Source organism: Brugia malayi, assembly GCF_000002995.4.
Source record: "Brugia malayi strain FR3 genome assembly, contig: Bm_v4_Chr2_contig_001, whole genome shotgun sequence".
NCBI classification, from domain to species: domain Eukaryota; kingdom Metazoa; phylum Nematoda; class Chromadorea; order Rhabditida; family Onchocercidae; genus Brugia; species Brugia malayi.
Genome location: NW_025062476.1, coordinates 7,661,288 through 7,677,320, shown reverse-complemented (window position 1 = coordinate 7,677,320; position 16,033 = coordinate 7,661,288). Strand labels below are relative to the sequence as shown.

The window sequence follows — 16,033 nt, the reverse complement described above, 5'->3', positions numbered from 1 at the left end:
TCAAATATTTTAAGTTTTACGTAAAATTTACATAAAAATATGGCAGCTAAACTATCTCTTTTATTTTTTTGAAGGTGAAGAGCATTCATTAATTACCATCCAATGTATAGTATATTTGATAATGAGAGTGTTCCACAACTAATGGAAAAGCGATTAGGCTGAAGTATGCTTTGATGGCTGGTAAAAGAAATGTCTGAGATTATCTTTATTGTTTCAGTGATTATTCACACGTCACCGGAAAAAAAAAAAAACATCAAGTGGAAATAGTTATGACGAAAACAGTCATTTCCAGTTTGTTCAAACTTCATGTCAGGGACATGTGATCGATCTTTAAAGTTATCATCCACCAGTTCCATGTAATCTGACCAATGCCAGCAGAAAAGAGATTTTCTCTTTTCCTACACATATCGACTCTCGCAGTTAACGCATTCCAAGATCATCCCATATTGTGCCATTCGGAACACTCTCATTGCAGTATCACATTTTAACGTCAGTATTACAAGAAAGGACAAAAACTTCGGTCTTGTTATAGTAAAATTTGAAAGCCACAAAACAAGTTGTTAGTCATAAACCGAATGTATTTAGAAACTGAGTGCTTTGTGAGCACTTACACCAAGTAACAAACAAAGATTAAAGTTGAACTGCAAAAGAAATGAACAGAAACCAAATCACAATTGGAAGCGCTTTACGGTCAAATCTCTCGGGCAAAATCTAAGCAAAAAGCCGAATGAATGCTTCGCTAAGATAATTATATATATCCTATAATTTCAGAAAATTACTCCATCATTAACAAATGACAAGTATGTGGGAGAAAGTTCAATAAGACGCAGAAATGCTTACCCCATATGAATATATATATACTACAACAACTCTACAAATGTATCCATATGAAACCAATGAAAAAAAAAAACAAGATACTGCATACAAAACATATGATTTGCTAAAGAAAAAAATCGACCGTTTCAAGAAGAGCGTCTAAACCCTGAGAAAAAGTGATCCAAGATAATACCACAGGTAAGAAAAAAAATGAGTTACCACTAAATCACTATCTAATTTTTGATAGATGGCCGGATAAACGCCTGATCATAAGAAATAATTTCCAAACAAATTCTTATCCATAAAACTATTCTTTCAAGGAAAAAGAAGAGAGTATAAGAAGTGTTAAACCGGCCATCAATCACATATTTTCATCAATCATCATTATTTTTTTCATTACAAGGAAAAACAGTTTTGCTCGTCTAACGAATATAAAAATAATCATCTAAATGTAATACTATTCCAGTAATTCTTGTGACCACAAACAAACCAGAGGTAAAAATTAAATCGAATTCCTATTCGAAAATGATGATAATGCGAACAAAGTTTTTATATCTAAAAACTTCTAGGCAGCAATTCCTCCTATTAAAAGTCACTCAAACATTTCTACGAAAGACTTATTTCCATTTTCAACAATCATCGTTTTATAGTATTAAAAAGAAGTGATCAATTATTATTCATTTAAGGTCTCTGTGCACTTGCAAAACCACCTTCCTGTTGCAATCGTCGCATCATATCAGAATTCAATGAGCCAGGATTTACGATTCGAGATCCTAATTCATTATTGAATGGATTCATCATTGTCATTTGCAAAAGAGCATTCTGCTCTAGAAAAGGGCGTTGCGCCTGAGCCTGAGCTGCTGCTGACATGGCTAATAGCTGTTGCAACTGAAGTGCATCACCTGCAACCACATAAACCATAATCAAGAGAATTACGCAAAGCAACTTCAAGAATTGCCCTCATCCTAAAACTTCCGAGCGCAACTAATGGTGCGGAAATAAATACTAACTACAAAATGACATTCTTCACTTTTTCATAAATGAATGAAGTTAATTAAACAGCACCAGGATGGGTGGCAGCTGCATGTTGCATCATAGCAGCAGCATGTGGATGGAGATGGGACTGTGGTGCTTGAGATACAGGTATTCCACCAGGAGCCAACATTTCCATGCTAGCCATACCTATAATTAATTAATACCTATCTATTGCTGAATTTCATATTTTTAAGATCAACATATAACCCACAATAGAACATAAGACTGAAGTGAATATATATTTTGAATATAGAGAGATTTTAAGTACTGTTTCAGATTATAATATATGTATTATGTATGTTATGCATATATTATGCTATTCTACATTATGTTATGCTGGTCATGTACACTTCAATCGTATTCATTTACTTCAATTCTTTTACTTCACATATATATAAGTTATTGCGTATATAAAACGTCTTCAAATTTAAAGTCTTATGAACATCATAACTGCGTTAAAAGTGGAGTAAATATCTATTCAGATGATCGCATTCTGGTAACAGGAAAATGTCTCGTGCTGACTTATGAAATAAATTCGAAAAAAAAAAACTAACTAAGCATGCGCTGCTCTAAATTTCGTTGCTCCAAGGCACTCATCATTGCTGCGGTATGACTGTCGATACCTATTCCAAATTGCGAACCAAGCTGTGGATTATGCATCAATGCAGCCAAGGCTCTCGGATCCATCCCAAAATTATGGAAAGGTGGTGGAAGTATGTTGGGGGGAAATCCATGAGCACTAACAGCAGTCGCAGCAGTACCACCACGGGAAGGAGAGTCACGAACAGCTGCTACTGTGGAACCCGTCGTCACTGTACCGTTTGCACCATTTCGTATCATTTCTAATTGATGTGCTCTTAGCTGCTGTTCCATCTGCTTTTGAAAAACTTGCTGGAAAAAATTAATTTATAATACAATTCCCTCGTATGTTAATTCTCACTTTTCATAATTGGAATGTCTCAAATACCTGTTCAACTGCGATGGCATACTGTTGTTGAGGAGTAAGGAAACCGAATCGCGGATCTGGCATACCAGGAAACATTCCTGGCAAACCAGAAACTGCAGTACCATTCATGGGGACCCGACCTCCCATGAATGCCTCAACATTAGGTGTACCCGACAATGATGCAAGTTGAGCAGATGGTAATTTTGGCACTGTAACTGGAGTTGGGAACGTTTCATTAGGCTGAAAATGTTTTTCTTTTTTTAAACAAAAGGTTATACTAAAGAAAATGAAAATACGCGAACTGGTTTTATAAAAAGTTTGGAAAATCATATGGAAAATTTGTCATATGAAAATCTTCACATAAATTGAAATGAAATATGGGATGAGAATGAAAAAATATTAGAAAACAGAATCTTCAGTGACCTTTTTATGTGCATTATTTATATGGTTTTTGACGGCAGACCGTGCTTCTCGTTTCTTATCCCATTCCGAACCAGGTTTCATACGAAAAGCCAGATCTGTACGCGCACACATTTGACCACATCGCCGATCGATAACTCGGACGAGCAATGCGTTTTTCGTCGTTTCAGCAACTGTATCATTTACAGTCCAGTAACCATCATCTGAATCTTCTTCCTCCGTTTTCATTTCCTGCAATAAATACAAAATTCATTTACAATAAGGAAATTTGAACTGTATTTCATGTCAATAGATATAACGTGCTGTCACCAATTAAAAACTGATATGTAGCACGCGTACGTAAAATACATTTAAATTTTAAAAGGAAGGTTTTTTTTTTTAATATACATTTATATAAAATGACATATAACACATACATTTCCACAAGTTAAAGCACAAAACTACCGCACCAACAAACAATAACCATAAAAACAATCCTAAAAATCTGCATAAATCTTACACTATCAAGACTGGAAATCAGAAAAAATCTAAAGTTTACATCAGGAGGAGTCCGATCAATTGGTTTCACGAAACTTGTGCTGGGCTGTTCAGTTGCAATTTCTACAGCTTCCTCAACCTCATTGTAAGCAGTTCCGGAAGCTGAAGATAGTTCACTTATTGCAGCATTGGCTGAAGGAGAAGTGGCGGAAGTTTGGATTTCAACATTCGGGCCTCCTTTTTCTACACATATGGATGTATTTATTGGTTCCTGATAGTGCTTTCCTTCCTCGTCAACACCAACTACTTTCAGTGATGCCGAAATTGACTCTGGACCTGCAGACGCTTCTCTTTCATCCCCCTACAATTTTATTAAGATTTATCACGAGTAGAGATAATAAGAGATGGAAACTGGAATAAAATATACCACTGTCAATTAATTGAATTATTGTCTGTTTGCATAAAAGTGAGTCATTTACATAAAATTTAATAAATCACGACAGATAGAAACCTTTCCAATATTTAATGAATTATCACTCGTATGAACTTCTGAACTGACACTAGGTTCATTTTCGTGCACATTGGTATGTTCGTCTTCTTTCTCTCCTTTCACAAATCGCTTCTTTGCAGTTCCATTTACCTGAACTTAACAGATGAGATATACGATTCCGAATTCTAACAGAAAATAGTAACTAAGGAGATAACTCACATATTCATTATTCTGTGCATGATTTCGCTTCCTTTTTCCATTCCTTTGTTTCGTCGTTTCGCTATCATTTGGTGAACTGATACCTTTTTTATCCACCTCCAGTGAAGTACCACGTCTTTCCTTTTTATTTGCTCGCGTCCTTACCCCTTGTTCCTGTAAACCGTTTTTTTTTTTTTTTTTTTTCGTTAATTTTAAATGTCTCTCCTCATTTTTAAACTCCAAGAATGAGTTCGTAACATGAAACGGCACTAGAAAAAACAGCGAATTTATTTTCTGAATATTACGTAATATTTTCGTATGAAATGAACAAGCTCATTTACCTCATCATCGTTGCCTTCAGGACTTCTAGGTTTGTACAGTGATGGCGGGACGGTGCTTGGTCGATCAACAGGACGCAACTGCCCATACTTTTTATAAAAAACTCGGCATTCAGTACAAAGCAACTGACGTTCTCTACCCGAATGATGCCAGTCTTTACTTTCTAAAGAAGTGAAAGTTATGAGATCGAGTTCATACTGAACAATAAAAGTACAGAAGTTATATCAATTTTGGATCTAGGTGAAAATGTAAAAGAGGGGCCAGAACGTGTAAATACGTATCACAAAAAACCAATGAATACGTTACTTGACGTGTAGCAATGATGACAAGCATATGCTGCAGCACGACCATCATTTTCTAACTCCTCCATTTCGGTCTCGCTTGCTGATGCATAGTCAGCCAAATCAGTACTGCCTGGACGAGATGCCTGAAATTTCAAGAAACCTACTGCAATTATGTGTCAAATTGTTTATCAAGGTGATCTGTTAACATCTTTAATTACAGCACGGAAAACTATATGAAAAATCGCAATATCAGACTGCAAAAAATTGGAACAGAAAACACAATAGAATGATTGACTTTCAACTGGTTGCCCTTTGGTTTTCGATGTGTTGCAGTTGCTGTATTTCGTTGACGTGCTAATGGCTTAGGCCTTGTTGCATCACGGGTCTTCTTCCATCCATAATAGAACTGCACCAGTTCATCCTGAAAGTATTTTCCAAAACAAGAAATTAGAGAAAACATATAACATGGTTATGCATGCATACAACATATAACATCACAAAATGATTAGAATTTACTCTGCGATGATGTGGTAATAGCTCCTTTTTGATTTTTAAGAAATTTTTCCCATATGTTTTAATGCCGCGAGCAAATTTCTTGGCATCATCAACACTCATAAAGTTGGCCACTTTAAGCATATGTTCGTCATTTTTATTCATTGCTTCAATTGCATAATTAACGTTGTAGTCGCATTTATGCAGCTGAAAAAAAAAAAAAATTTTTTTTCCCTGAAACAATGAAATGGTAACGAACAAATACAACAACATTCAAGAGTACGTATTGTTTCTGAATTTCCAATTTCATTAACTTACGTCATTACTAAGTAATAAAATTCCATACGGTAAAGTCAAAATTAATGGTTAAACATTTAATATACAGTAATGTAAAAGTATAGCATGATAGTACTGGATCATTAGCAGAATTACTAACATTTAAATTTATGACCGGTAAATTTTAATAAAACCGGACCATGTTTCTACTATCCCTCCAGTTCTTAATTCTATTTAGACACAGTGTTACTTGGTTTGTTACAATTCCTGTATCATAAAATAAAACACTTAAAAAGATGAAAGTTCATTCTGTAAGCTACTAACCGTAATTATGGCATCATGCATACATAAGTCACCAGTCCTGAAATCACGTTCCATTTGAGTAATTTGCTCATTTCGAACCATAGCAAACATCCGAAATGATCGAGTCGCTCTTTTATAACTGAGAAAAATATTGATTAATAAATGAATTTACTGAGACCAAAAGAATTACCTGACTGATTTCATAGTTCGCTAAATAAAGTCCACATGCTTGGACCATTCATACAAATAATTTCTACCACAATTTTTATCTCTACGAGAATGATTTGCTATTTTAGTGAATACAGACAACAAAACGCTTACACATGTTCACTCTCTTCATTGATATAACCCGGCCTCCATTGCAATTCATCACGATCCGGTTCATCTACTGCAGAGCACCTCTCCATTGGGGGCAGCTTTGCCTGAAACTAATCCCAACAAATTTAAAAACACAAAGTGATTGGGAATAATCCTTTTATCAAGTAGCCGAATTATACAATCAAATACAAGAAAAGACTACTTCACAATTGCAATTCATAACTTTCTTCTTTAAAATGAATCAAGAAACAGAAATTAATAATAAATGATTAGAAACAAGCAGTTTAGAATACGAAGGATGAATAACGAACATGTAGTTAGAAAAAGAACATGTAGAAAATACAGCTTAGAAAAAGAACATGTAGAAAATACAGCTGAAATTTAATTGTTGAAGGAAAAAATCAAAGAAAGAAATAACTGTTTCCACAGTAGTACACTAACAGCTGAGAAACAAATTCGGTAAAGTTCTCTCTTAATACTCCTAAAGCAACTGAAAAGTTTTGAAAAAAAGCAACCAATTAATAATTTCAGAACTCCGAACCAAAATATGGAATGAAACTTGCGAGAAGCAACAATATCCTTCGTTTGTCGAAAAACCATTTATCTCTTCAGTTTCAAATACACCACAGATTTTTCAATAAGTAATTTTTTTTGAGTGTCATAAAAAACTATCAAAAGCAGTGTTTGAGGATTACCCAACAAACGAAACTTTCATATATATATATATATATTCTAATATTACACTCTAACCGTAAAACATCGAAAGGTGAATTCTGCACTCATACCTATTTCGCATTACGATAATACAAAGACGGAATATGCTATTTCATAAGATAGTGGAAACAAAGAAATTGAACGAACCTGATATAACCCGCCGACGCGGATTTCACCTTGTACAGATGCCAGTCTGCTATTATTGGGATCAAACGAAACCAAAGAGAAAAAAATATCTGTCAAGGATTGTACGTCACACTCACGTAACGTCCGAATATCCTTAATCAAACGTATCGTACATTTACCCCTAAAACAAGTAAAATTCATTGTTATGAGAGAAAAAAGACATATGTATGGATGGAAAGCTGAAATGAACGGAAAAGAAACGATGTTTTTAAGAACCAAACTAATAGTAGTACAAGAAAATAAAAAGATTCACAAAACAAGCGGAAAACTGATAAGATATACGAGTTATTCCCAAGAGTAGGTGCAAATGTTATTACGACTGATCATTATCATATTGTTACAACACTATTCCAACAGAAATCGATCGCTGAAAATCACTCATCATCACTATTCGGTTAACAACTAATATTTACAGCACATTTTAACATAGCGATGAAGAGAAATGACCATTTCGACTGAAAAGAATAAAACGAAAGCAATAAAAACTCAAAATTGGTTGCACAAATCTAATGTACCAGATCGATTCTTGTCTCTGTAATCAACTACTCATGAAAGAAGTCCTAAACAATAATTCTGTAATGCTTTCAATTTAATGAAGCTCCGAAATATTATTGTTGATTTCAGATGTTCAAATTCAGTGTAAGGACTGATTCGAATCTCACACTGTCATAAAATCATCCAATAAAGTTCTGCATAAGCAAAGATCAACTTCGTTAATAATTTACGGTTTCCAGCAAGTTATTAGTTCTTAACATTTTTTAAAACACAATGTTATCGTAGATGAAATGTGCGCTGAAATCCGAAAGCATATTAAGCATGAAAACTGCATGACCAAACATATCATATCTCGTAGTTGAGCATTCAGTGCTATTGGGAATTGAATTGTTTAATAAAGGAAAGTGATTAAAACATGCCGAAATGCTACCAAAAGTGCACACATTGTTAAACTAGCACGTGAGAGAAGAGAACACACTCATTCCACTACTGAATCGATCGATTCTACTACTACTTAATTGCGCATCACAACATACACCGCGAATGTGTGTGGCTTCTTAGATAAGCATAAATCATTAATAAGCTCAATCTTTGCTCATTAAGCAATACTTATCTAACAACTCTATAACCTCTCATAAGTTTCGTACACTTCTGGAGGTTTTAAACTAGCCATTATGTCAAAACGAGCAGCTCCAACAATATCGGGAACATTGTAAAGAAAACTTGAGCAGAAGTGCTGGACAAAACAGTTTTGCTACCAGAAGCACTGCGAGCATCAATGAAATCAGTTTTCATCTTATCTTAAATCATATCTTTACAAGCAAAACAAAAAACACAAATGCCACGTCGAAGATCATCTGTCAGTGCGGATCATATAGAAATTATATGTCAATTGAAATTATATGAGGTATGGAAGAGATATCAGTGCTACAAAAAAAAAAAAGCCATCAATCATGAGCTATCTGATCTACAGTCAAAGAAAGGACACGAAATTAAACTCTGCAAATGCATTAGTTTTGAAGATTTCACAAGTTTCAGTTTTGGGATCTAAGACTACAATTGATAATAAATGAATGGCAAAAAAATAAGACGACAGTAACCAACAAAAGATAAGTGGTATCTATTATGGAACAGATGCTTTCTTCATTCATCACTCAATAAAAATAACATGGAAATATTAATGTCCTGTATCCATGAAAATAAACATAAATCTAACCATCTTCTGACATAAAAATAAACAAAAACAAATGAACCTGCAATACATACAGAATTCGCATATGTAGATGGAGAGTGGGAAGAAAACATACTCAGTGCTTGATAATGAACGAAAAGATTCCACAGGGGGAGACTAGTTGTGCTGAAATCAACAAAGATTCCGAGTAAAGTGACACTTGTGCAAGTATAAATTTCGATGATTTAAATTCCAAAGCTCATTTCCCACTTCGTTAATCAAGACACGGTTTGGAACTGAACTGAATCTATAAAATCTTCTTTTTCTCTACAACAAAAAGGTTAGATGACTTAAGCTACTACAAAGCTGTATCACTGTTAGTAACTACGATAATAATTATACTTGAAATAGCAGCATTCACTCTATAATTTCAGCTATATTAGATCACACTCAGCCTTTTTCCCATTTTCTTAAACAAAGCCTTATAAAATTCAGGTGATTAAGAATGTGTTGATGATAAAAATGTGCAGGAAAGTAGAAAAAAGATAAATGAATTTGTGAATAATGAATAAAAAATGAAATAGTGACAGTAAAGGAATTTGCTTATTTGCAAACAAGTGTAAATATGATTAAATGCATTTAATGAGGAAAACTTGTCACAACAATCAGCATAAAAAAGAACAGAACCGCAGTGATAGATGTGACTAAACAAATTATTCTACAGGTTAAGAATTTAATGCAAATTCCCTTTTAATGGTTGTAGATTTCTTATTTGCAAACTATAAACATTGGATATATGCTATTATTTGACACCTGTAACAGGGCGATGACAGTGGGTATACAATAGACGAATTCATAATGATGTTCACGCTGTGTTCTCATTTCATGACTTACTGGAGCGCTCATTTCTTAATTTTTTCATTTCATTTCTCATTTCTTCTTGAACTCCACAAAGCATGGATATACAAAAAAATTCCCTAAAAAAGCTATAACACACTATCCGTTGCTATCACTTATGATACACTTTTTCTGGTCCCAAGTATTCCAGATTCATTTAATATTCGCCACGCGTCTTTTTTCTATTTGACTAAATCGACAAGCAGCACTCCACACATATCGTTCGTTTTTCCATCAAAAATATTTTTGCTTGGATTAGATTCTTGCTTCTCTTAAGAAAATTATGAAAAGATTATGAACAATATTCCGTATGGTCATCCGTTACTCTTTCATATCATACAACAGGAAAAGATCAATTCAAATTGAAAAGGTGCAGACGAAAATACAAATACTTTGTAATGAACGTCATATAATGTGTATCTCACACTCCTCCCTCCCCGTAACAAACAAAAATATGAATTTGTGAAAGCATAAAAGTGTATTAAATTCACAAGGCATTACAAAATACCACTTTCTGCGTTTTATCCTTATTCTACAGAATGGATAGATCTCTTGCACAGTTTTTTACTCCTTGTCAATTGGTGTTAATAGATGTCAAAATAACATGCAACAGTACTTTTAAATCCTATTCTAAATACAACACGTGTCAGTGCTGGAGCTGCATTGTTCATCACTGATGAAATGTTATGTAAAAAGAGATGAAAGTGGAAAACTTATTCTGTTGATTTTATAAATTTAACCAAAAAGATGTACGTCATTCCACAAATTCCATTGATTTTGCAGAAAAATGGCAACTTTTTGCCGAAATAGGAAAAATAAAAGTTAGCTGAAAGCAAACAAGACTGTTTTGTCGTCTGTTAGAGAAGAGAGGAAGAAGAACCAATAACAATTCGTTCTGGTCAACCTTAATTAAAGTAATCGAATTCACTGACAGAAGCAGAGGAACAGACGGACACAAAGATGTATGTCATGTCAATGCAATAAACAATGTATATATATATATGAAAGAAACCATATCCAGAACAATTTTTTACTTTTTTCAAAAGCATTCAGAATAGGAAAGAAGAAAAGACATTCAGACAGTCATCACAGAGGAAGGTGAGGGTGATCGATCGAAAAAGCAAATGAAACGATAAAACCATGATCAATATAGTAAGCCCGTCCGCTTCGCCCCTTACCTCTCTCTTTTCCTTCGCTCTCTCTATTCTCTTTCTATCAATAGTAATAACCATAAATTTTAATCATGTACAGCACTATTTTTGCAACACTGAACCGATCCTTTCACCACTACAATCTCTTACTTCTCCCTGACTGCGCTATTGTCATTTAATCCGTTCACCGATTCATGAAGCCAATATCTCGTCGCCTCAATTCCTTATCAACGCCGACAGTCCTATCTTCTCTGTGAGACAAAACCGCCTCCTGTCACTCCATCTACCACAGTAACCATCTATGAGAAGTAGCTGGACGAAGTTGTAACACTTGAATTACTGTTAATGACAAGTATTACTGTTACTGACATCACAGCATGCTCTGATTTCCTCTCCTTGATTTTAGAATGTACGTCACGAAGCGTCGCGCCAAAGGACAGATATCTAAGTTGAACAAACATAGGTAATCAATAAAGAGCTAGAATCACGAATGGATGACTAAAGAAGCAAGTAGAATTTAAGCTTTTCCGGATTATGCTTAGCGACAGACGGCACTGGATGATAAAATTAAGAATCACTGATTACGCCAGCATCTGTCGAACTGTAGTGATGTAATAATAATGAAGCATTAAAATGGACGGGTGGTCGGAGAAGATACAAGTACATCAAAAGGAAGGGAGTAACTAATTCAGTAACATGTGAGGGATAACCTCATTTTCAAATAATGAAAACCAGTGGTTTGCCACAGAAGAATTTAGCGAAATGAGCAGACTACTAACTGCACAAGGTATATTAAAAATTGCCCTCTTTTATGAATATCTATTAATATTTTTTTTCCCAACCTCCTCCCTTCCTCTTCTTATTCCGATAAATGCCTAATTTCTATCAGATTGTAGAAACTCTCTCGTAGCAAAACATCAGTCGATCATTTCCCTAGTAAAAATCTATGATGCAGTAATTTGGTCCACTGAAATGAAAGAACCTAACTTCTCTTTCATCAAATCCAATGCAAAAAATTCTTTTCTTTTGCTTTTTCTTTCTGTCAGCTATCCCATAACTACTTATCTAACTCCATTCACCAACATTGAAAACCATAATTAGCCAATATTAATTTTCCCACTCTTCCTTTTTATGTGCAACTGTGTGATGTTCCATGTATGATATTTACTTTGCAGGATATCGTTACATATAGTATTAGGATAAATAACCTCCTCAGTATGTGCTGTCCATCTGTATCAGTACTCCCAGGCTCTATGCAAATCCCTTTGACTCCTTTTCCACAGTGTCTGATTCGTTATCCATCTCTTCTTTATCAAACAGTAGTTCTTTATGCATATAAACCAACCTATTCAGCTGAACTTTATAAGATTTCAAAAATGCATTTCCACTGCTAATATTATTTGCAATACCCACTTCTTTTTATCTTAACAGTGATGAAAAAAATAAATGCATTGCGTCTGCAAAGAAAACGAGAGGTAATAAAATTCGAGTCACTTTACTATCTTCCGTCTCGCATAACTGAAGATTTTAAGGTCATTTACTTAACAAGACTTTGTAATATGAATATCGATAATAACCTTATGGGTTAATTTTTTTACTTAATTGCTTACTTCTACTATCACGACATGTATTGATCATGAAATCTTAATTATTGACTTATTCATGACATTCCATTAAACCCTTCAAATTTTTCTTTTTTTTTAAAGAAAACGAGAGAAGGGAGAAACTAGAGATATAAAGAGAAGGAGGAAGAAATTAGAGGCATAAATTAAGTCAAGAATAACCGGTAGCTGAAACTGCTTCAAGAAACTGAAACAAACCTGAGATGACAAATAGGATGGATAGATGAGATTTCGGAAGAGAATAATTCTCGGGTTTGCATAGCAGCCATCACAGTATGGTTGAGCGACGTGTCATCCTGTCGATCTTGAAGTAGCAGCGAGTAACTATCCTCGGGAACATCCTCTGGTCTATAGAATCGCGTCACTTTTACCGATAACTGGTCTCGTTTTGTCTGCAAAGACAAGCCAACTAATCACAATTTACACATATTGCTGCCAGCTATCAATCATGCGGAATCAGAAGACTCATAGACCAGACTTTTTCGTCGGATCCATGAAATAGAGACAACCCCCTCTCAGAATGAGTCATATTTTATTTGGTTTAAATCTTATCAAACACCTCATACGAAACGACCTATTACTACTTCATTAAGGAACCAAAGAATACGCCAGCGCACAATTCAAAAACGATGCAAAAAGCATCGTTTTCTGAAATTTTCATCCTTTATTATAGTTCCCAACATAAGTTACTGTTCAAATTTTCATAAATTAATTATAAACTTTAACAGATCACTTAAATGCTGATAGCTAGAACTGTCCTTTGATACAATAACTATGCTCGAATCACCGAACCGCAACAGCCCGAGTACTTTTTTCTTTTGCAAATGGGTAGAAATAAAATCTGTCATTTGACTGGCATCATTATCATCGTAACGCTACGCATAATTTTCTTTAACTTTTCATGAAATAACATAACTGTTACAAAGAAGGCATTTATATTGCAATGCCATGATGAAAGTGTTGAGTAACTCTAGTTCTGATTAATTATAAAAAAATAATAACATGATCTGCAATGATCACCCTCTGTTGACCATCTAATATTTTAGAAAATAATTTTAAAATGTCTTAAAAAATATCCCGTTTTGTACAGTTCAAAAGCTATTTTTAGCTCGTCAAGATGCCATAAAAAGTAACTAAAAACACAAAGCTCTTTGTGGATGCAGTAAAATTTAACAATTACTTCAAATTTCGGATTCTCAGGAGGACAATCCACTTAATACGAATATTAAAATTTTCCTTTCAATAATATACTTTTAATATCGACATCTGAACAAATGAAGGAAGCACCATTTTAAAATTTGAAATTGTCCCAATATAATATGGATCACACTGGGACACTTCGATGAAAACATGATCGCCCGGTCGATAAAGCACTCCGTCATGTGCTTCGAAACATTTGTATTCACTATCACTTCGTGCTTTGTAGGCTTTTCCACGTTTATTTTTCGTGGAATCCCCCTGAAAATACGTTTATTCCATCGAGACACAACCGGAATACCAGTAGTGACCTCCGCCAAATGATCTGTTTCGCTATAAACTTTGTAACAGCTAAAAATATCAGATCAATTGGAACTGGCGTACTTCTAAGTCCTTTTATTTCTGTATGTAGTAAAAAAATGCATTGAAAAAGAAAGTGGGAATAAAATGTTAGAAATTATATAGATTAATGCATTGTTGAGAACACTGCTTCATCTTTTTTCAAATTAACATAACCATCTAGAATTTTCTTTTTGTTTAACAAAGACCTCGCTATAGTGGAACAATGTCAGGACAAAAACGGATAAGTTAAAGAACAATTTTAATCCACAATAACAATGGCTTAAAAAAGTTTTTAGAAGCAAATTAAAATAGATTCCAAATCTGGAATGCATAAGAAGCTCGTACGCATTACAAAAAAACTCATTCTCATATTCTTTCGATGATTCTTCATTCAGTATATTTTAAAAAAAGTATCGAAACGAGAACTGATTACGTACTGCCTAAATTAGTACAGAAGACCGTACCTTTCTTGAAACGAAATCCAGAATACTCTCATTAGACTGAAAAGCATTGCCCTTTTTGTACCAAGTTATTAATCATCAGAGAAAAGCAGTGAAGAGAAAGGTCAACAGTAATTAACAATTAATAGGTCATCTTAGATTTATGTCACAAATCCTCTTAATTAGCTCTCCTTAACAGCGGTATTCCTTTCAATTTTCTGACATAATAAACAAAAAAGTAGAGTTGTGGGATGAAATAATATTTCCATACATCGAATTCTGAATGTAACCTACTTCAGAATTTTGACGACGTAAAAAAACATGTAAATATATCACAAATTTATAAGTTCAATATTTTAAAGTACAAATCGTGTCTGCTTTTTAGGAGGTTTACTTCAGAGTCCTCTTGTTCAACGTCACCCACAGCAACGATATTTACACAACTAAAACTTGCAAACTCATCTTAAAAGCTACAATTTGTAAACTCACTCTAATCAGATGTTGCTTTTGTAACTGTCCAAAGAGAACATTCATCTAGCCAAAGCCATCCCACCCAGTGCCACCATCTTTCACCCACTCTCACTCATATGGAATATGATTTATTTTAACCTTATTATTCCCATAGAGACTATAATAGACCAGATCCACTTCCCATAATCCAAGGTCGCGGCACTCCTCTGGTGTTTTACCAGCCGTTTCATCCTCTTCCACCATTATCCTCTCTCTTGTCCTCTCCGTTTCCTTCTATTTTACAATAATTACAGATTTCTATTCCTGAAAAGGAAGATACATCAACTTTTCATCTGTTAACATTTTCTCTCTTTTGCACGCGTCAAATGAGAAATGTTGTAATTCGTGACACAATGAACAATAACGGAACTAACACAAAACTGAATTAAATTTTCTACATTTAAAATGCCATGAAATAAATAAATTAAATAATAATAATAAACAACTGGAATCATTCACAACGATAACAGCATCTCTCTATAACGGATGAAAGAGAGGTGTTGAACAAAACTTACCTGTTACGAATAAAAGAAAGCACTGTCTTGAAATAACACAAAGAGAATAAGCCATGTAAAAATGTAAAAATTCTGTCCTCAACATTCTTTTTCCAATTACCTACCACTTTGGATAGAGGAAGCTTTCGTTTTCAGACAAATCACTGAATACACTGATAATTATACTAATGTGCGAAGGTTAGAAACAACTTAAACTATATCAGTACAGTTTCTTTTTTCATTGCCAAATATTATTTCGAAATTAAAAAGCAAGATAAACAAAAATTCAACTCAAGTGTCACCGAATATAACATTCAGTTTTGATTCCTTTTTAGGCACGAAGCATAACTTTTATTGTAGAATAGTCTGTATGGATAACAGGAGAAAGAAAGTAAATGTCAGTAAGAAATAAGGTATATG

The 16,033-nt window shown here is 34.1% G+C and overlaps 1 protein-coding gene across 4 annotated transcripts; it reads right to left on the bottom strand.

The window, feature by feature from the left end:
- Positions 1-1,497: 1,497 nt before the first annotated feature.
- Bma-egl-27 (Uncharacterized protein) lies at positions 1,498-15,323 on the bottom strand (the record flags this gene model as incomplete). 4 transcript variants are annotated; one of them, XM_043078812.1, is made up of 18 exons in its annotated part: positions 1,498-1,718; positions 1,882-1,998; positions 2,406-2,742; positions 2,819-3,037; positions 3,221-3,448; positions 3,756-4,055; positions 4,206-4,334; positions 4,404-4,556; positions 4,724-4,884; positions 5,028-5,148; positions 5,301-5,426; positions 5,522-5,704; positions 6,098-6,215; positions 6,398-6,504; positions 7,256-7,415; positions 12,829-13,022; positions 13,918-14,088; positions 15,219-15,323. In XM_043078812.1, the coding sequence occupies 18 exons, from the start codon at positions 15,321-15,323 to the stop codon at positions 1,498-1,500; spliced, it is 3,150 nt and encodes a 1,049-aa protein (XP_042934746.1). The 4 variants fall into 4 exon arrangements, with proteins under 4 accessions (XP_042934746.1, XP_042934745.1, XP_042934748.1 ...); XM_043078811.1 differs by having other exon boundaries at positions 6,398-6,498; XM_043078814.1 differs by lacking the exons at positions 12,829-13,022; positions 13,918-14,088; positions 15,219-15,323 and having other exon boundaries at positions 7,256-7,435.
- Positions 15,324-16,033: the final 710 nt, after the last annotated feature.